A 22885-nucleotide genomic window follows, 5' to 3' on the forward strand; every position below is an offset into this window, starting at 1 on the left:
AAGGAAAGGAGGATAGTTTGAATGGCCAAAGGCTCTCCAAGGATCCCAACTAGATAATTACAGAAGATTGTAACAGATAAATAAATAAAACCTGACTGCCAATGTTAAAAATCTTAAAGTGGGCAATGGATGGATCTTTAAAAAATTAAATTAAACTCCTCAATGGCTTTTCCAGTCCCCTGACCTGAATCCAATAGAAAAACTTAAGAGGTGATTCTGTATGGAGGAATGGTCTCTGGTCTCTTGTCAGGTGTTCTCCTATAACTCAGCAGGCATTATAGGAGAGACTCAGAGCTATTACATTGGGGTGCCATTAATTGTGGCCAATTTGTATTAGAAAAAGCATTTATATTTTATTTTTCAATTGTTTTAATTCTATTAAAATGATGGAGTTTTGTGAATGTTTTGAATAAAAGAACAAGAAGATTAACAACCTAGTTTCATTTTCACAGGCTTCTGTGTTTATATTTACAAAGGGTGTCAATAATTCAGAACACGACTGTATTAGTTTTTACCTCAGCTTGTGGATGAACTTTGATTCATATGTCTTTCTTTTTAACACCTGTTTTAAAGGTGGTTGCCAATATATTACAAGGGTAACAGATTTTAAACAGATTCTAGTAATTTTGTATATTACCATTATTTCAGGTCATAATTTTTTTTTTTTTTTTTGCTTCTATAGTTTTTTACGGTAAAGTTCTGCCAACCACATCTGCTTTTCTTTTATTTTTACTGTAAATTACGCCAACTTTTTACAGTGTATGATTAATACTCAGGGTTAAAGTTTTTATGAAATAGAAGTGATCATCTTTTTTCCCTATTGTGAAACAGATCCAAGTGAAATGGATCCTTGAACAAGAAAAAAATGTAGGGCAAAAAAAAAAGATATGCACAAACACATCATTTAAAATAAGAGTTTTGAACTGTCAATTTTAATTTCATGGTGATTTAAGCATGAGCTATTGTGATGTCATTGAAAATCCATACAGTTTTGTTTCACACAAAAGTGTTGCTGAAACTCACTGGTCACGTAGAAATAAATCAATCGTTCATCTCTTCCCACTTTGTTCTCTGCTGAGCACTTGTACATAGCTGACACATTGGCTCTCTGAATAATCAAACGGCTGACAGTCTGTGGAAACAACAGAAGCAATTTCAAAGACTGACTTGTTTTTATTTTGATCACATGCAATAAAATAAAATAAAATAAAAACCATTGTTAAAGTGATAGTTCACCCAAAAATGAAACCTCTTCATTATTTACTTGTGTTGTTGTTTCAAACCATTTCAAGTCATTCAGTCAAGATTCAATCGCTTTTTGTGCTCATTAGAAGAACGATGTTCAGAATTAAATACAGTAAGAGTAAATAAATTATGATTTTTACTTTTTGGTGAATATTTAAGCTGTATACTGTATTAGTCCCACTTTCCCCTGCCACTCCTATTTCCAGGGTCACACACAGGAAATGACCTCACAGGTGTGACAGAAAACAGGAAGAGTGTGCTGTGTTAATGTGTGTTTATTCCCTCTCCATCCAGGAAGCAAGAACTGGAAGATGGGTTTAAATATTTAGAAAAGTGGAAATTGTAACACATTTACCCCACCACCTCCCTCAACCTAGATGTCAAGTTTCGGATATCCGGTGTCACATAAAACACTCAGGGTTCAGGTTGCGGGCACATAAATTTGGTTCAGACATTTATGGGAAATTTTCAGGAAATAAGAATTATTTAAACAGGAAGTGAACCTTTTCTTTCCCATCCACCATCTCAGTCAAAGTTTCAATACTCTCGATAGGATTGACAGCGTGTTCAGGATCCAAACCTATCCAGTTTTGACAGATGGGAATCTTATCTCGTTGACCCCTTCGACCCCTGTGAAAGTGAAAACACAACTATGAATACCATAGGACAGATATTAACAAAATGTCTGAGGACAAAACATCAGTCTCATTGCATTTATAAACTCTCAGAATATTACTCTCTAACATGTGTGTCAGGGTTATGGTCCTGTTTTGTTGTGTTTTACATCCCCAAGTGCTCCCCATGACCTAGTATTCCCGTGTGTTTGATTGTTCATTGCTCCCAGGTGTGTCTTGTCGATTACTCCATGCATTTAAGTTCCAGTTTGTGCAGTCTGTCTTTGACCAGTGTTGAATGTATTTGTCTATGATCAAAGTACTTTCCATCCCCACCAATTCCCCTGTCTCCTCGCTCCTTCACAGTAGGAGCAGATCAAAACACAATACATCACCTAAAAAAAAAACTCCTTCACTGTAGCAGCAGATCGTGACAGTGTGTGGGAAAGAGAAAGAGAAAGAGGGAGAGGAGAGCGGGAATATCAGATGCAGGATGCGCACATTGACAGTTCCCACACCAGGAAGAGCTTTTAGATTCATCTGCCTTCCTGTGTGTGATGAGAGCTAAGCAAGGGACGACAAACAAAGGCCACAATTGAGCATTAGCCTTTGATTCATTTAAAAGAATTAACACATTGGGTATGTTGCAAAATCTAGTAAGCTCTCTACCTAGAAAGCATTTTAAGGCATAATACAGCGCATTGTGACACAAGGCTTGGTTATTAAATCTAATCACATTCCAAGGGACCCCTGATTTGACCAGAGCCCTTTGAATCACCCCAACCTTCCCTCTCTCTTCAACTGTACACATGATATATGGTAGCATTGTATCTGTCCTTTACAAACAAGGCAATCCTACAAAACACTGCTCCTTTAAAAAGAAGGAAATTCTAGAATGCACTGTACTGAAATTAGTCAAACATATGTATCCAAGGTATATAAATTAGAACTTTATCAAATAAATGTATGGCCTGTTTACATACAAAAAAAAAAAAATCTTTAGACTTGTCTTCCTATCTTGGATAATTTTATTCACTGAGCTTGTTGCAGTGCATTCTGGGATTGTATTCTCTGCCAGGGATATTTGCAGTGCTGTCTTAAAAATGTATCTTTAAAAACAGTATATTTATAATATCTCCTGACCTCTTCACTATCTTTTATGATTTTATTTATTCACCTTGTAGCAACACATTATGGGATAGTATTTTTGGTAACACTTTAGTATAAGACCAATTCTCACTATGAACTAGTTGCTTATTAGCATGCCTATTATTAACATACTGGCCGTTTATTAGTGCTTATAAAGCACATACTGTACATCACAATATTCTACATCCCTAATCCTACCCAATACCTAAACTTAATTACTACCTTACTAACTAATAATAAGCAGCAAATTAGGAGTTTGAGGCCAAAGTCATTGTTAATGGTTTGTTAATAGCAAGAATTGGATCTTAAAATAAAGTGTGACTGTATTTTTCATTAAAGATTTTTACATGGCTAACTATATTCTTGATAAAAGATATATTATTATGTTCACACCAACAGATGATACCTTTCTGTTCATTATAAGTGCGCACTGCAGTTTTATCATCTTCTGCCTTAAAGGTTCAAGCTCTTAAAAGAGTAGTTTCTGACTGGCTTTCAATGTTTGAAAATCATTCTGCAAGTGATTCCAGTGATATCGTTCCTCTGTGTCATTAAGGTTATAGCTGTGGTGTGGACTTTGCTATTCTCATAGAATTAGAATGGATATTTAAACATAAATTCCTGAACCTACCCTTTAGCACCAAGCATGATAACTTTCCACTCACGCAAAGTCAGCACGAGCCATGTAGCACAGATTAAAAAAACTGCCTTTGGCATAGATTGCATAGTCAACCTGTATTAAAAGCCCGTCATGGCAGCGGTGAATTACCCATATAATGCATATCACTGTCTAGGTAGGCGGCTCACTTGGTTTTGGAATGGTGCTAATATCTACACCCTTAGAGTGGAACTCACATCCTGATAACAAGAAATAATAACTGCTGATAAATATATAATGCACTCTGAGTGCTGGTTCGAGTGTGATTAGGGACTCTAGGCCTCAGTTGTGAGAGTGTAGAAGTGATGTGGAAGCAGATGGGAATTGTGGTTCACCTCCGGCTCTCTCTGGACCTGTCTGAATGATTCAGCTGCCGCCTGTAGCTCATTGCCTCTAACCTGGACTCTAGAAGCAACTCAAACCACAGAGAAGATCCAAGCAGTCCTCTTTCAGGGCCAGAGGATGCTTAAATGCCTCTGTCTCTGTGCTTCATGTTGTTTAGACGACAGGGCTCTGTCCTTCACACTGTGCTCTCTCCAAGCCAAATACTATAAATATCCCAAACGCCCTCCTAACCTCCCCACCTTCCCCAGCTGCCTTATCTCCAGTCAACAAGGAAGAAAATCTGCCACCGCACCGCCCGCTCAGCCTTTACTGCAGAAAAAATACACAAAGCTTCTGAAAACACGGGAAAGAGCATCTCTGACCAGTAAGAGACTATGGGCACATCGCCAAAAGGGACAAAGACTATCCGCTTTGAACTCAACATGAACCACAAGCACTGGCGTTTAACATTCAATGGTGATTTTGACAGCTTCGCCAGATCAACTAATACTCCAATTGATCCAGTGCTGACACTGGGAGCGCAATCTCTTCAGAGACTTGAGATGTTTGGAGAACCTCCTAACCTTGCAACAATCTCTTTGGGTGAAAGAGCCTGCTAAATGCATAAATTCAAATGTAAATTCTCAGCCCAACAACATTAATTCTTGACCGGCAGAGGTTTTTCAACACGATTCAGAAAGCATGTCAGATGTGACGAGTCGATCCATCTAAGAAACACTGCCAAGCTACGAAACATGTTACCTGTTTCTGATGCAGAAAAGCTAGTTCATGCATTCATGACCTCTAGACTGGACTATTGTAATGCACTGCTAGCTGGTTGTCCTGCATCCTCAATAAACAAGCTACAGGTAGTCCAAAATGCAGTGGCTAGAGTCCTTACCAGGTCAAGAAAATATGATCATATTACCCCAATTTTACAGTCTCTGCACTGGCTACCTATTAAGTTCCGTATCAGTTACAAAATATTATTACTTACTTACAGTATAAGGCCCTTAATGGTTTAGCTCCTGCGTACCTAACTAGTCTTCTACCACGCTACAATCCATCACGCTCCCTAAGGTCACAAAATGCTGGACTTTTGATAGTACCTAGGATAGCAAAGTCCACTAAAGGAGGTAGAGCTTTTTCACATTTGACTCCCAAACTCTGGAATAGCCTTCCTGATAATGTTCGGGGTTCAAATACACTTTCTCTGTTTAAATCTAGATTAAAAACACACCTCTTTGGCCAAGCATTCAAATAATGCATCTCATAATTTTGGACTGCAGTTATATCTGATCAAATGTGCATTATTATTCTTTAGCTTGGGTTAAACATTAATTTTACTAGGCTGGAACAGCAGCTATGCTAATTATGTCTCTATTTGTTTCTCTGTTTTGCCACGGGATGCATCATACCACATTTTGCTATAAGTTTGATTGCATAATTGCTGTTAATAGTGTTAATCGTCTTTGTTTGTTTACGTCTTTTATTGATTTTTCTTAACATTTCTGCCGTATGCACATAAACTGACAGTCACCACTGATAAGCTACTACTAAATATTGTAGAAACTTAATTTTCTGTAAAGTTGCTTTGCAATGATTTGTATCGTAAAAAGCGCTATACAAATAAACTTGAATTGAATTGAATTGAATTGAATTGAATTGAATTGAATTGATCCTCTGGTTTCTTACAAGGTTCTACGGGTGCTGTTGAGACCGCAGGGGCTCCATGGTCTCCACTGCCAGGTGATGGTGGCAGGAGGGGTTCCGATGGCGGTGCAGGTGAGCGTCTGTCGACTGCTCCTCCTGTAGGGGTTAGTAGATGTTGCTGCCTCCTTCTCATGAATCTGAGGAGAAACTGCACATGCAATGGCAGAAATAAGTTTCCCTTTTTTAACATAAGTGAATTACATTAGTTAACATGAACTACAACAGTTATTAATTAAGCATTTATTAATCATAGTTAATGTTAATTTCAACACTTACTACACATTATTAATTTACTAATACATTATTAAAATCAAAATTTGGGTAACACTTTAGTGTAGGGACCAATTGTCACTATTAACTAGTTGCTTATTAGCATGCATATTACTAGCATATTGGCTGTTTATTAGTACCTCTAAAAGCATACAGTATATTCTAAAAAGTTCTGAACTATATTCTAAAGCAAATATTCTAAAAAAAAAAATGAAATAAAAAAAACTATATTATAAAAAGCAGTTTTATTAGGAGTTTATTGAGGCAAAAGATATAATATAATAATAACGATTGGACCTTAACATAAAGTGTGACCAAAAGGTGTAATCGTGAATATTATGTAATGGACCTGAGCTAACATGAACTCACAACTAACTACTAGATCTAAACAGTTCTTTTAAATTGTAATATTTCACAATATCAGTTTATACTGTATTTATATCAACAAGACTTTTTGTTTCTAAAGCCTGCAGAATCATGGAATTATGTTTATACTTCCTAATTCCAAAATTTTGACCAGTAGTGTACTGTATCTATTAAGGGACCACTGCCATGATTCTGTCTTAAACTTTAAGTCCATGTTTTTTAGCTTTCACCTGCCATCCTTATGATAGTGCAGTAGAACAAAGCTGCACATACAAGATGATTTTCATGCATTATTTTTCATTTCCATTTATTTGATAAATTATCCCATCTAGCATTTGTACTGCACCTCTACAATCTTTCTGTTTCCAGCTCAGATTTTTAACCACCAAGTTAAAAATCATTATTTTTAAATAATGGTTCAACATAATACAGGATTGCAGATATTTAATATAAACATCTATTACACATTGAGAGCATTACCATTGACTATGAGAGTAAAGTTTAGTCTTTTCTCCAGGGCTGCACGTGTGTTTTTCAGGATCAGTGTGTATTCTCCAGCATCCTGCTTACACACGTCTCTGATCTCCAGAGCATGCTGCTGGACCCTAAACCGACTGAACTCTGGCCGTCTGGTGATCAGTTTGCCATTCTTATACCTGCACACATACAGATCATTTTCAACATAATACTGTCTCATTAAATATATGCACATTCATGACTATTTTTTAAGATAAAATGTGTCCATGACATTTTGTTTCCAAATCAGGAAATTCAGCATGAAGAAAAATATAGAATGGCACTTGATTTTACCCATGAATGATTTATTGAATTGGAAAAATGTCGATAACAAAGGAGCAATTCTCACTATTAACTAATTGCTTATTAACATGCCTGTTATTAACTTAGCTGTTTATTAGTATAACGCACATATTCTGCATGACCATATTCTACATCCCCAATCCTACACAAAACCTAAACTTAACAACTAAAATAAAGTGACGTTACATACATACAGCCAAGTATGGTGACCCATACTCAGAATTTGTGCTCTGCATGTAACCCATCCAAAGTGCACACACACAGCAGTGAACACACACACACCGTGAACACACACCCGGAGCAGTGGGCAGCCATTTATGCTGCGGCGCCCGGGGAAGAGTTGGGGGTTCAGTGCCTTGCTCAAGGGCACCTCAGTTGTGGTATTGCCAGCCCGAGACTCGAACCCACAACCTTAGGGTTAGGAGTCAATCTCTCTAATCACTAGGCCACGACTTCCCCATGTGACTGAAATGTCTCTATCTGAGGGCAGGCAAAGCTGTTTCTGATGCAGAGCATGGTAATTTATTTTGATGACAGATTACTTGATATAAAAATACTCTCAGATTATATGGCAAGCACAGGATTCACAAGCTGCTCATGCATGTTTGCTAAAGCTTGACTTTTTACCATTGTGTTTCTGGTAAGGGGTATGCTGACACTTTCACAGGAAGCCGGGCAGTTTTTTGTCCTTCCTTTGCCTCTATAACTGATCCATTTCTGTAGTCCAAGCTGATGAAAGGTTTCTCTGTGGAATTATGGAAGAAGAGCTGTTACATTAGCAGTAACGTGCTGTTTGTGTTTAACTATATATGTATAATAGTACAGGCATAGTTATTTTTACATACCATGAACTAAGACTACAGTATGTTGTTTTTGTTTCCCCTCCACACTAATGGCAGAGCAGGTGTAGTAACCGCTATCATCCACATTAACGCTTCTGATTGTGAGGATACTAGAGACTTCCGTGGCTCTGTCCAGGATGTTACGCACAGATTGAAAACTTGCCAGCTTGTTCTCCTGTCCACACGGTGCAAAGAAATCTGATTAGTGGTTTGACTTTTGTGTTCTTGTTGTGTATACTTGCTATTTGCAACGTTACCAATTAAAATACTACATACTACCACATAACTAGCTTTTCCTTCATTTTGAAAGGGAAATATACTACAGTCATATATCATTGTGAGTTATGTTGGCACAGTGAGGTCTATGCGAAATACAAGTATATTAGAAAAATAAGTAATATAAGTTATATGTAAAATTCTAAGAAAGTGCTAACACTGAGTTTTTTTATTTTTTTTTTTTTTTTTTTGCATTGTGCCAATATTTATGCCAGTTAAGCATTTTATTTTTTATGCATAAAAATGCATGATACATTATTTCAATTCTAAAGAAGTACACACTATGTTTAAAAAAACAAACAAAAAAAACACAGTAATAAAATTAGGCTTCATTAAGCATAAAATACTTAATAGGCAAAATGTGACCTGAACATTAATTGCATGACTCCAGAGATGCAGGAGACACAAGAGATGCAGGAAACTCACTAAGGCTGATGTAGAAATGAAATCCTGGACTATTGAGACAGTGGAAATAATAACTGTATAGATGTACTGAATAAGTGGCCACAGATAAGCACATGAGTGTGGGAGAATGATGAATAAGGTGGTTTGCATATGTTAGCCGAGATTTATTACTATAGAACGCAATCACACCAAAGCCGCTGCATTTTTGTTCACAGCCCAATACCATTGCAAATTAATTAGATAAAGGTCATTTATTCTGAATTGGACAGGTCATGTTCTTTCTTGTAGCTGAGTATAGTGATAAGAGAATAGTGATAACAGTAATATGCAGTGTGGCCTGGTAATTACCTTTTGGCCTGGGTAGTCCCAGTGGAATTCCACACCGGTGTTGAACTCGACCAGCGCCGTGCAGTTGAGCTCCAGACCCTCCCCCTGCATGAGCTCCACGGGCGAGTCCTCGGGAAACAGCTTGAGCTTGTAAAACTTCAGTCCTGTTCGGTGTTGCAAACATGGGCTTGTCAGCAATTTTCAAGTTCTTGGAGCAATGGACGAAGTGTTTGTATCATTGCTGTCTTCACCATGATATTAGGGTGTTAGGTTGCTATGTGGTTGCTAGATGCTCTGGGCAGTTTTTAAAGTACCACTGTACAGAGCTGCTTACTGTAAGTGTGATTTTTGGGATAGACTTTGTTTTAAGGTGTCCTTTTTAAAGTGTAATTACACATATATGTACTAAGTAATATTAATTAACAATATGTACTTACTATAAGGTTAGTGTTAAGGTTTGGTTTAGGGTTAGTTGCTTGTAATTATGCATTGTACTTTACTGTTATTAGTGTAGTAACAAGGACACTAAAATAAAGTGTTACTGATTTTTTTGGCAAGATGTTATCATCCTCTATGTGAAGATAGCATCTATTTAAATATTTACAATATTTTAAGGTGTCATTGTTACACGTTATATGTAATTAATAAATTATGCATAATTACATGCAAATAACCCTAAGCCAAACCCTAATCCTAACCCTAACCATATAGCAAATACATGTAGTTAATTAATATTACTCAGTACTTAAATGTATAATTACACTGTAACAAGGACACCTTAAAATAAAGTTACCAAAATATGATTACAAATTTTAAAAAATGACCTGAGCCACATTGTTTACAAGTGTCTTTATTAGCAAACACTGGAAATATTGTGAAATATATATTGCAAGGTCTTCTTTACTGTGGTCCTTTCTGTGTGTGTGATCAGTGTGATTAGTAATAACCTCATTAATCTAAATAAACTCAACTGTTACTTTGTGAGTTGCTGGTAATTTGTAAGTTTTAATGGCCCAAATAAAGCAAGTGAAGCAAACAAAGCCATTAGGTGCATTTTATTAGATATGCTAATGTAATATTTATTCAGGAGGTCAGCTAGTATGTTCTGCTGACTCTACAGCACCACGTAATTGAAGCAAAGTTTTCATTTGTCCCTCTTGAGTAAAAAGGCTATTGATTTTGGCCAGTGTTTTGTATGACCCGCACTTTAGATTGAAAAAAGAAGGACGATGACCTCATTTAGCAGTGTAATGATAAAGCATTTCTGAGAGGTCCCTCAGCAGGATGGGAGAAGATCACAGCCAACTCCAGAACCAGCGTATGGAAAGAAAATCTACTTAACTATCTGAACAAATCCTGTTTTCGATGTGATATAAAATGTAAAGTCTACATAATAGATAATTCCACTTATTAAATCATCATATTATACTTCAATTAATTTAACAACTTGCACAGCAATCTACATGACGTTCAATCAAGGAAAACATGTTTCTAGATCAAAAACCTCTGTTGGTTCTGGAACAACATTCCTGTTAACCAGTCACAGCCTTAAAATCCTTAAAATCAAAAGATGGAAACTGGAACGTGATTGTTGACACTGATTGTTTGATGGATGAATGTTTGTTATTCATGTCTTTCTGCTATATCTGCCAAATGGTTTAAATCTAAAACATAAATGATCCTTCTTGGCAATATCACCATTTTGTAAAACAGAGTATTCGGTTTACTCAATAGCATCTTGATCTATTATTTGTTCCTATAGCTATAACCGTTATTAATGTGAACTATTAAATTACTGTGTTAACTACTGGCAAGATTTTATAAAGGCTTTATTACCTACAACTACTTAAAACAGTATGTGTCTACTTGGCAACATTAACCAACAGCCTGCACAGCCTTCAGGCAAGATTTTGCTTCTTGAAGAAAGATTCTGAAGAACAGGAATATACAGTATATAAAAAAATATAAACAGTTTTGATATAAAGGGCAGCTATGCTATTGAATATTTAATACTTACCCATTGCCTGCACAATAAAAATAGATGATCTGTGCTCGTTGTTGTGGACTGAGGTGGTGCAGAAGAAGCCCATAAAAGTGGAACTATTCTTAAAGATGTGGCTGGGAACCAACCAGCCCCTTTTATTATTCCAGGTGATTTCATTGCCTTCTAGAAGCAATGGAGCCTGCTCTACCTGTACAAACAACAACAAACATTTAGCACAAACATCATCTGAAAGTTTTTAAATAAAGCCAATGTTACGATCTCAGACCAATATTACAATTTTAAGTATGAACAAAATCCCATATATTTAGGCAGATGATTGTGAACCAAAAATAATTCTTTATATCTTTGAAAAATAAGCAATTGCATGGTTTTTAAAAAAGGTGTGGTCACAACAGAGAAATTTTGCACACAAAAAATATCCACTGTCTTCATGTATGAAGGAGAGCTCACAAAGAAGTCACTTTCTGACCAAGTAGCTTTCTGGTGGTCAGTGCAATGAATTCACTTGACCAATTTAAAAATTAGCAAACACTGCATTAAAAAAAAAATTAACCTCATGTGAAACTTGCAATCACATGGATTCCTATTGAAGTGACTGGATATTGCCCATGAAATTTTGCAGAGCAAATGCAACTACACAAACTAACTAACTACTTTAGTCTAAGGCAGGAAAATGAGGCAGAAATCTGGAGACTGAATGAGGCACAATTCACCTCATGTCACTCAAAACTCCCCATTGAACCAAATGTCAAAGTTGCTCCTGTCCATGCAATAAAATTCATGGTTATCATGGCTGTCAAATTCTGCTGCAATTAGATAAAGTCTAGTCATAATCTGACATTGAAAACAATTCTGAAGATTTGAAATTATTATTATTATTGTAATTATGGAATACTGAAATATAATTTGATTTAATAGAAATATTATAGTGTTGTAAGATATCACACCTCTCTATGTGACAGCCTCAGGCTCTGTTTACAAAAGAAAGAGTTGAGGGATTAGGATAAGAACTTTTTAGCCAATCAGAAAAAGAACCATATCTGCAAATGCTGACATTGGTTTGCCTGATATGCAGAGAGGGTGTATGGTTGATGCTAACAAAATGGTGGAAGTTAGCAGAAGGCTGAAATCAGTTACAGCACATTTAAAGATGTCTAAAGAAGTTTATTTTAACAAAGTATAAACAGACCCGTATCTTTCTGCCCCATTTCAACACTACAGACTTTGCCCAGTAAACCCAGCCCATGAAGTATGATTACCTGGATAACAACCAAGTTGCTAAAATTCTGGAGAAAAAAACAACATTTATTTAAATTACTTTTAATTTCCTTTGGTTTGGAAAGCTATGTCACCTGCGTCAGCTAAGGGCTGAAGTTACATTGCATATACAGTAACTGTACTTATCCTGGGTTAACTCTCTAAAATAATACAAAAACAAACAAGTCCCCTAATCAATTTTGCTGAAACAGAGAGATCAGGTGAGCTGCTGTCGGAAGACCTACCGAGAAGAGAGAGACTTTCAGGTCAGGATCTGAAACCAGGCATGGCACTTCAATGTGAGTTTGAGAATCCGTTATGAAGATGGCCTCCATGTTGTTCTCATTTCTCTTGATGAATGGATGCTGTGGGTCTGTTTGTTTGAAGAAAAGTAAAATTAGTTCAGTTGTCTATATTTTTCTTAAGTAAAACCTGCCCCAGGAGATACAGTACAACTTCTAGGGCCCTTCAGATGATACAATGAAATTAAACCTACATAAAACAGAAAAAACTTCCAATAGATTTGCCACAAGTTTTAAAAGTAGAAATTTGAAGCTTCTATTTTTCAAATGCATTTACTTGAATTCTTTCAGGGGGAAAGGGCGTTCCACTTTCTAACATGCAACTTTTAAGGACAGAATCATACATACACAAATATGCAAATGCAAGAAAGCAGTCTCAGGCAACATTGCTCTGGTGAAAAACTTCCATACTCAAGGGGTGATAGAGAGTGATAGAGAAAAGATATTGACTTTAACTGGTTGAGCAAGATTGTCTTCAGATTGTTGCTCCATCATTATAGCATTTGACATGAAATAGAAAAAGGACAGTAGAAAGAAACTGTTTATGCTAATGCTTGCTATAGATCCCCTTGCTGTAATGCTGAGAATGCAGCTAGCACCTGCAATGCGTTATGAATTGTGCTCTGACACCAGCTGAGTTTGTGAAGCTAGAGGCGTTTGTATTCACAGACTTGCATAGAGTAGATGGTAATACTTCAATTAAACTGAATTACACTTGCCTCCTAATGCAATTGTATGTGTGACTGAACACACATTTTTCAAAATGATTTTCAGTGCCAATCAACTGCATATCACAGACCTTGTTGATAAAGCATTAAAGTATTTAACTCAGAATACTGTATATTCAAGAATTAACATTCCATCTCAAGTTCTTTGACTGAATATACACAGTTTTTAGACTGTGGATGATCCGAAATATCTAAGAGTGCAAATTTTTATGACTGCGCTCCATCAACAGTCTCTAGAACGTTCTTTAAACCACTTAATAGCAGCCTTTTGTCTTGGTCCGCATGCATATGTGTGGGACGCTAAACAAACCTCTAAAGGCTTTCACTTTCAGCGGGAGGTCGCAGCACCGTTTCTAAGCCTTTCTTTGTATATCACCTGGTGATGACTGCATCTCTAAAGCCACCATTATTCTAACGAGTGTGATTTTTCCTCATGTAGCTTAAAGCAATCACTCCAAGCTGTCGGTGTCCAAACAAAAGGATTGCATCTTGATGTTAATGTTTCTGCCCCGCGGTGGTCTGCATGTACAGACATAATAGGAAAAACTCCTCACAGTTATGGTGTGTCACCATAAATCACCTTCAGGAGGTGAATTGCTTTTTTGAGAGTGAAGAGACTGGGAGGCACTGGAGGGCATGACATGTAGCTATAATGCCGACAACTCCGAGCGGCAGCGGGACCAATAAGCGGTTAACTGAAGCCACATGCCGCGAAGTGCCATTCTGCTTTACGCTCGCTGCTAATTTATAGCTGTGATTTCAGCTGGCTCTGATCAACCCCCTGGTAAGATCTGTGGAAACTGTTTCGGCATCTTGTCAGGAGAAATCACCCAGCATTTCACACGAGTGAGTGACTCAGCTGACTCTTTGATCAACTGGTCGAAAACCAATTGCTTACAAATACAGAGCTGGATTGTGTCACGAAGATAAACAATCCACCTGTGAATTGTTAAAGAAAGACTTCAACCATAAATTCTCTCATTATTTACTAACATACATCATTCCAAACCTGCACTCTATTGGTATTTTCTTTAGTAGAGAAAAAAATATGGTAACACTTTAGAATAGGTAACACTTATTATTATTATATACTAGATGCACCCCACAGACAAGACCACAGGAACCAGTTGAGTCCTCTGCACAATGTGTCTTTGCTGTAGCCTGGAACTGAACTGCTGGTTTCATCTGGTCAGAGGAGAACTGGCCCCCCGACTGAGCCTGGTTTCTCCCAAGGTTTTTTCTCCATTCTATCACTGATGGAGTTTAGGTTCCTTGCTGCTGTCACCTCTGGCTTGCTTGGTTGGGGACACTTAATATCCAGCGATATCGTTGACTTGATTGCACAGATAGTATTTAAGCTGAACTAAACTGGATGATGACATCACTGAATTCAATGATGAACTGCCTTTAACCGAAAATTGAGTGTTTACTATTGTATTTTGCGTTATTGACACACTATTTTTCTATTTAATACTGTAAAGTGCTTTGACACAATCTGTATTGTTAAAAGCACTATATAAATAAAGGTGACATGAAAAGTGACTTATTCACTATTAATATGACTTTTTCTAATTTACTGCTTATTAATAGTTAGTAAGGTAGTTGTTAAGTTTAGTTATTGGGTAGGATTAGGGATGTAGAATAAGGTCATGTAGAATAAGGCATTGATATGTGCTTAATTAGTACTAATAAATGGCTAATATTCTAGTAATATGCATGCTAATAAGCAACTAGTTAAGAGACCCTAAAATAAAGTGTTACCAACAATATATATATATTTTTAATAATTTATGTACCTTTAAAAGAAACTGTTACACTTTAGTGTGGGGACCAATTCTCACTATTAACTAGTTGCTTATTAGCAGGCATATTGCTAGTATATTGGTAGTTTATTAGTACTTATAAAGCACATATTAATGTCTTATACTGCAGTACCATATTCTACATCCCTTTAATCCTACCCCATACCTAAACTTACCAACTTCCTTACTAACTATTAATAAGCAGGAGTTTATTGAGGAAAAAGTCATAGTTAATAGTTAGTTAATATCAAAGAAACTTCTCAAAGTGCTTTAAATCAAAAACAACTTTAATAATACAAGCATTAAAAATGGCAAGCCTAAATAAATAGTTTTAAGATAACATGTAAAAGTATCAAGTGACAATGGCTGTCAAGCTCCAAAATGGCCAAAGCCTGTCTATTGAAGCCATACACTAGTTTTGTGTGATGCACAGTCCAAAATATAAGGTGTTCTTCAATGATACTCATGGAACAACCAATGCTGTTTTGGCATTAATGATGCCCAACTAATCCAAAACAAAGCAACCACATGCTCTTCCAGTACATTTACCCTTTGTCCTTAGTTTTTTTTTTTTTAGTTTTAACCTGCTGCTTTCGTGCTTATGTGGTTGAACTATTTCTATAATACAGGCTTCAGTATTGTCTGCTGGAGTGTTTAGATTAAAAACATGGGCAGTATCTTAAAGTTAGTAGGCCTGGACTCAAAACCCAGAAAAAACGTACAAGTGACATGACTGAGTGTTGAATAAAATATTTTTGCTGATAAGGCCAATCCATTTATGGAATCAAGCTTGACACCAGTATATTAAACTAAAGCTATATTCTTCCTTATAAATGATAAGGAAGACACTGTCAGGGTAACAGTGAATGTACTTTCTCTGTAATGGTGATATATTTAGCATTGTGTAAATTTCTTTATTACATTCTTATCTTTACTAATCCCTTGCCGTCTCAGGGTAAACCAAATATGTACTAAGCATGTTCATGTATAATCTTCTCTGATCTTCTGAAGAGGGCTGATGTTTTGAATGAGATGTTTATGATGTCTTTGTCTGTTACCCAAAGAAAATAGAAACTTTAGACAAAGATAGCCTGTGGCCAAGCATTCTTTGAAGGGAGTCAAATAAAATAGGATTTGTGATTTGGTTTGCCTCAGGAAAATGCCACAAAATGGACCAGACACTGATATTAAACTAAATTAAACTACTTTCAAAGGTTAAGTATATATTTACACAAATAAGAACAAAAAAAGAATTGCAATCCATTTGTTCCAGACTTTAACATTAACTGCAGCCTCATTCTAACAACAACATTTAAGCACCATCTGAGTCCTCATAGCTTCCTACTGGTATTAATCACTTACAGTACATAATTTACCTTACTTTAATGAGTGTGCTGTTCTCAGTGTAATGCATGTGCTGAAAAGGTAGTATGATTTTATAATAACCTACATTTGTCCTTACACTTCCACAACATTTCCTCCCTTTATAAATAACTTTAATTATATCATACAGTGCATACAGAAGTGATACTACAATGTTTTGATCACACTATATTTATCAGTATTTCATTATGTTTATGTCTAGTAACTTTAGAAGGACATATCAGCTTATTCTACTAACCCTAAACATAACCTTATGTAAGTCTACTAATAGTCTAATGAGTGTTAGTTGACATGTAGTTGCATAAAGTTACATGTAGTCAGTAGAATATCTAAAGTGGAGTATCAAAATAAAGTGTAACCTATTCAGAAATGTATCAGCATTGATACAAAGTTAATGATACAAGTATAGACATGAAACGGTTCTTTTAATTCTTTTAAGTAACTACATGTATTATCCTGGTCACACTTTGGATTTAGGGTCCAGTTCTCATTATTAACTAATTATTAACTATGACTACTTCTATTTACTGCTTATTAATACTTAGTAAAGTAATTGTTAAGTTTAAGAATTGATTTAGGATTTAGAATAATGCCTTGCAGAATAAGACATTAATATGTGCTTTTTAAGTAATAATAAACAGCCAATATCCCAGTAATATTCACGTTAATAACAATAATAACAAATTAATAGTGAGAATTGGACTCTAAAGTGTTACCAATATTCTCATTAACTCACCAAAGTATTTAAAGTGAGAAGGGTACATAAAAAGCATACATTTTAAGGTTAGACTTTAAATTTTTATGTTAAATCCACTATTGGATTGTGTATAAATGTTCTACAGGCTATACACAGTATTAAGTTCAATTACATAAGAAATAACTGTAATTAAATTACAGAAGAAATAATTTTAATAATTTTCAAGGAAAAAGTAATGATATTACAGTAACTACTTACTTAGTAAATGGTTACACCTAACACTGCAGGGATGTACATACATTTTTGGGTTGCACAAGTTATTTTGGTCACACATGTGCACCTGCGCACCACTTATATGATACAACCTGTATATATATATCACAGCTCACGAAAACTGAATAATACAACCAATATTTATTCTAATAAGACTAACCAGTTTTAATTCTAGTAAGAAGTTAGTCTGTTTACAGTTCTCACCTCGCACAAAGACAAAAATGCTGGCTGTCATGGTCCCATCGATGATATCTTTGATATCCTGGTAGAAGCAGCGGTAGTATCCTGAGTCATTGGCCTGGGTGTTGGTAAGTATTAAAGTCTTGCAGTAAGGTTTCCCAGGCTCCCCTTGACACTCCTTCACCCTGACTGCTCTGTGGCCCGGGGTGTCAACGGATGACTGCTGATCCTGGCGATCAGTTAACTCCACTTTACTTAGAGACACTTCAGGCCAGCTCCAGTCCAGAATCCGCTGTCCCCTGGTGGAATGGGTCAGATAATCACATTAAAGTCAGTGCCATTCCAAATGTTTTACCAAAAACATTGCCCCATAATACACAACCACATGGTATTTGAGTGCTTGAGGGTGTTTATACTCCAAAAGTTCACCTTATAGACCAGATTGACTATCTCTGATTAGATAAAGTTTGAGTCTCCTCTTCTAGGCCCCTCCTTTAGTGTAAATCTGTGCAGATTTTTCATAAGTCTAAATATTTAGAAACGTAACTGCACACCTTTCTCAATATGACATTAAGGTTTGTAGTACAAACAGAGAAGGATGGCTTGCACGCCATAATGTAATACTTAGGGTTAGAGGAGAGAGGTTGTTCAAATCCTCAATTCCAGGGTTTGAGAAATAATAATAGTAATGTTTGCCTTAAAAAAAGTTTGGGTTTTCACTTGAGAAACATAATATGCATGTCTTTTTTTAGCTGGCAAAGGAAAAGGCAATGACATTTAAACTGATGTGTTCCTCAATCAGATAATGGAAAAAAATGAGTTTGCGTTATCCTGTTCATCGATCACATTGTATGATGGCCCAAAAAATGCTTTCCTCTCAAAGGTATATGTTTGGAACTGTTGAAAAAACAATTTATTCTGGGAATTCTTGGCGAGAAATGTCCGGAAATTTTGAAGTGATTAGAGCTAAATATGTTGGATCGCCTCCCTGCATGTTCATACCATATTTATTTCTAAATTTAACTATCCAATCACTTCCAACTTCAAATTTCCCTTGTTTTTGTAATAATTCACAGGCTTATCTGATTATTCAATCAAAAATGACCAAATCTGCATCTTTATTGTTTATTTAACTAGACATTTTATCCCATTTGGCACGAACAAGTAGTTTAACCTAGATGCAGTAGGGTAGTCAGTGTTACATGTGTATATGGACTTTTTTAAATCAACACCAATATTTTCAGAGATAACGTATATGAAAAAAAAAAACCCTGTGGTGTGACTAATTAATTTTTAAAAGTAAAAATCTTTCATATTTAATATGAGCTGCATGCATAATAATTATAAAAAAATAGTTTAAAGTTATGACAGAAAATGGTAAAATGTTTAAGAAAGAGTTTAGTATTTAAAGGAAAATATGTACTCTTTCGCTACTAAAGGGCACGTATTCAAAATAAACAAAGACCAGGTGACGTAGTTTGATGAAGCTGTGAGTGTGGAATCATGGGTTGTGGTCTTCTTCCCCACAGCCGTTGCAATCCGACAGGACTTGGTGGAAAAAAGCAGCGCTGTTTTATCATACTAGATACGTTTGAAAGGTCTGTTATAATGCTACATTACTCTGTGCGGTCGTCACCGGTCTATTAAAACACACAACATATTAAAGCGTTTCCATATATTTTCTACAAAACAAACCAGAAATCGAGGGGTTATGACGTCATGGCAGGAAACACAATGACACTATAGACACGGTCCGTGTCACTAGTTAAAACATTTCAGATAATGTAAGTACACAAGTCAGCAAAATAAATAACACTGTTCTAGTGGTTTTGGGATATTTTAATTAAAAAAATCTTACATATTGTGCCTTTAAGGTCAAGTACCCATTAATAGATCATTTGATTGTACCTGCATGTAATGGTCAATGTGTCGTTAGCGTTAATCACGAGCTGGTCTTTGGTGTTGTCGAGGGTGGGTGGACTCCCAGTCCCAGTCACCAGACCTACAGGAAGAGAAGAGCATCATCATGAGCAAAATCTAAGAAACAGTCAAATTCCCTTTATGTTCCAGGAACTAATAATCACACCAGACAGATGCTTGGATGTGGTTTCACCAAGCGGTGGACCTCTGACATGAGGTCAAGTCAAATGGGTTTCCTTTGGGTTTTTAGTCAAATATATATTATATTGCAGTTTTATTTAAAGTCTACACAATTTCTGTATTAAAAGCATATGGAATAAATGCTACACTTCATTCCACACTTCATGAGCTCAGTGACAGCTGAGTTTAAAGAAAAAATTTACAAAATTTTGTGGGCAGAGAGGGTCCATTTTCAGTATCTAATAGTCACAAATCACACAAATGTGGTGAATCTACCAAACATCTAAATCTTTCTCAGTGCGATGAATTCACATGACCAATTTGAAATGGGTGAAATGTCTTTCACCTTTACGCAGAATTCCTAATTGTGTAGACTGCTATTGAAATGACTGGGTTTCATGTTTTTGAATATTTGTTTTACTGTTTTTGTACTGTCACATATTTTCCCATCTGAATATTTTTAAGGATGCATTGCCTCCCTGGACAAAATGCACCTTGAATCATCATTTACCTGGGACTGACTTTCCCATCATTAGGTGTTTCATTAGATTACCCAGACAACCGTCAACAGATGTGCTTTATCATTTATTACAGGACTTTTTAACTATAAGTTCCTTGAGCACATTAAAAGGCCCCTAATCTGGTTTGTGTTTCACTTACAGTGGGACAGAAAGGTCAAAAGGTCATTGTGCACACGTTAATTGGTCTAGGAGTGCTGATGGTTTAAATGTCTTCTGTTGCTCTCAGAGCACACGGGCGTATGAACATGCCAAGAGGAGTTATGAGACGCACCTGGATCTAATAAACACCAAATGATGATACACTGAGCATTAAAACGAGCCTCCAAATCACTACACAAATCACATCAACAAGTGTTACTTTATATGACACGTTTACAGAAGGAGATTTCAGTGAAAATTAATTCACAATATTCTGTCAGAAAAAAATACAACCATTTATGCAACTGAATATAGAGTCTGAAACTTCTGTTTCTAATTTATTTTCCTAATGTGATATATTTCTGAGTAAGCAGGATATTTTAAAATTTTTGACAAGGTTTTAGAAAGGCTGAATTACCACTTTTCTCTAAAACAATACTGTAACAAGATATTGATATATGACGTGTATTAATTAATTTCTTTATTTGTTTTTGCACATTATTTAATGTTGTCTATATAATATATGGGGGCAATTTTTGAGTTAAATAATGAATCAAATATACTTTTTAGCCAAATAATTTATGATGTTCTGAAAATAAGCTAAAGCATCCCATGAAAAGCTTTATTAATCATAACCTCCTTATCTATAGCCAAACCTAATTTATAGAATGTTGCCTATGACATTTTCTTAAAGTACCTTTAAACCTTTAAACAATTATCTTGGTATCTTTGCTTTATTTAGTCTAGCATATCTAGTCTAGTCGGATCGACACAGCTATCACAGCTATGGCAGAGATTTGCATATAGTAAAAGACAGGGAGAGTGAGGCACAGTTCAAGTGGCATCTGCTCTTTTTCTTTAGACTAGCAGAGCAAAATGCTTTTCATGCCTGTCCCTGTGACTCCATATACCCCATAAGCACACGTCAATCACAAGGAATATTTCTGGATTTCATGTGCACAATCCATCTGTTTTAGACTCATCCGGCCTCAAAAGCCAACAAAAGAATTTTGTAAATATTTGATGGCGAGTCAATAACCTGTTTACAGTTGAACATGAACATCCTGGTGGCTTTTCTACAGCAGTATTTTCAGCTCTGAAGATTTATTGTGGGATATCACCAGTCAATGGATAATGTGAAATATAAGGGCTCACATTTATTATTGTTTTTTTTTTCTAAAATCTTTTGTGCATTACATCTGATTTGGTCTTAGCTATCAGTTTGAGTGCAATATATTCTAGCTGATTCCCAACCCAATAGGAAGGAAAAAAAATTAACATTTTGTGAGCTTTAATAAGGTGATTTTTGTTTTGAAGAATTTGAGCAGTGGTTAAGCCAATGATTTAGGCTTAAAAATAAAGTAAATCACATCCAATAGCAGATACAGTATGAATTAAAGGGATACTCCATCCCAAAATTTTGTCATAATTCACTTACCCCCATGTCATTCCAAACCCATAAAAGCTTTGTTCGTCTTTGGAACACAATTTAAGATATTTTGGATAAAAACTGGTAGGCTTGAGACTGTCCCATAGACTGCCAAGTAAGTAACACTGTCATGGTCCAGAAAAGTATGGAAAGCATCGTCAGAATACTCCATCTGTCATCAGTGATTCAACCATAACGTTATGAAGCGACGAGAATACTTTTTGTACATGAAAAAAACCAAAATAATGACTTTATTCAACAATTACTCTCCTCTGTGTCTCTCCAAGTCAGCTTAGCGCCATTTTGGCAATTCTGAGCAGTACGCAGATGGCGTATGCTCTTCTGTGTCAGCCGCGCTGTGCTGATGCACTGTTGTCTTTCAAACCAATCCTTGTGGCACAGAAGAGCGTACACCGCCTGCATACTGCGAATATATATTTAAAATATATGAAATATATATTCATATATTTAGATATGCATATTTAACAACTAAATTATTTACTAAAGAAAGTCTTTGTAAAAAATGAGACTGACTTCTGATGAATAATTCAAACTGAGAGATTTACATTACAAGCCCAGGATAGAAAAAAACTTCTAATGGAAACTGCATATAGGAAAATTAGGAAGAGATATAAACAAAAGTCCTTCGTTACTTTTGTGCTATCTGCATGATAGCTTTATAGCATGACAGAGAAAATATAATATCAGAATAAAGTCTTGATCTCCTGACACAAAGCCAAATATACATTTGAATTTATTTTTGTTTGAATGAATATGGACCAAGGCCGATATTATATTCGCTAGCATGTGCCTAATAAACCTTACTGATGCAAAATCAAAGGGAAATGATGCAGAAAAAGTAAGCATTTTTCTAAACACGTCAAGTTCTGTCTTACTTGTGGTTTATATATGATCTATCGCCACATGGTTTACTCACTTTGAACTAGAAAGATTGAGTTGCCTACATGCTGACTTGAAAAGATTTATGACAAACATTAAGCAGCTCACAGTGTGAGCGGTCACTCCTCATCCACAGCGTTTCTCATTTACTCTCCCCAGATG

At 35.9% G+C, this 22885-nt stretch overlaps 1 protein-coding gene across 2 annotated transcripts in view; it reads right to left on the bottom strand.

Moving 5' to 3' along the window:
- LOC109063756 (vascular endothelial growth factor receptor 3-like) overlaps positions 1-22885 on the bottom strand; it is a 46177-nt gene that overhangs the window by 17317 nt on the left and 5975 nt on the right. For both annotated transcript variants that reach the window (XM_042737776.1, XM_042737775.1), the window contains exons 2-12: positions 19544-19637; positions 17660-17934; positions 12516-12643; positions 11026-11200; positions 9030-9172; positions 8004-8175; positions 7786-7903; positions 6820-6995; positions 5686-5851; positions 1749-1875; positions 1024-1132 (exon numbers count right to left, since the gene is read on the bottom strand). In XM_042737776.1, the coding sequence (XP_042593710.1) occupies positions 1024-1132; positions 1749-1875; positions 5686-5851; positions 6820-6995; positions 7786-7903; positions 8004-8175; positions 9030-9172; positions 11026-11200; positions 12516-12643; positions 17660-17934; positions 19544-19637 (1683 nt within the window). The remainder of the gene's footprint in view (positions 1-1023; positions 1133-1748; positions 1876-5685; positions 5852-6819; positions 6996-7785; positions 7904-8003; positions 8176-9029; positions 9173-11025; positions 11201-12515; positions 12644-17659; positions 17935-19543; positions 19638-22885) is intronic.

The sequence above is a fragment of the Cyprinus carpio genome, chromosome B14 (assembly GCF_018340385.1).
Source record: "Cyprinus carpio isolate SPL01 chromosome B14, ASM1834038v1, whole genome shotgun sequence".
In the NCBI taxonomy this organism is placed as follows: domain Eukaryota; kingdom Metazoa; phylum Chordata; class Actinopteri; order Cypriniformes; family Cyprinidae; genus Cyprinus; species Cyprinus carpio.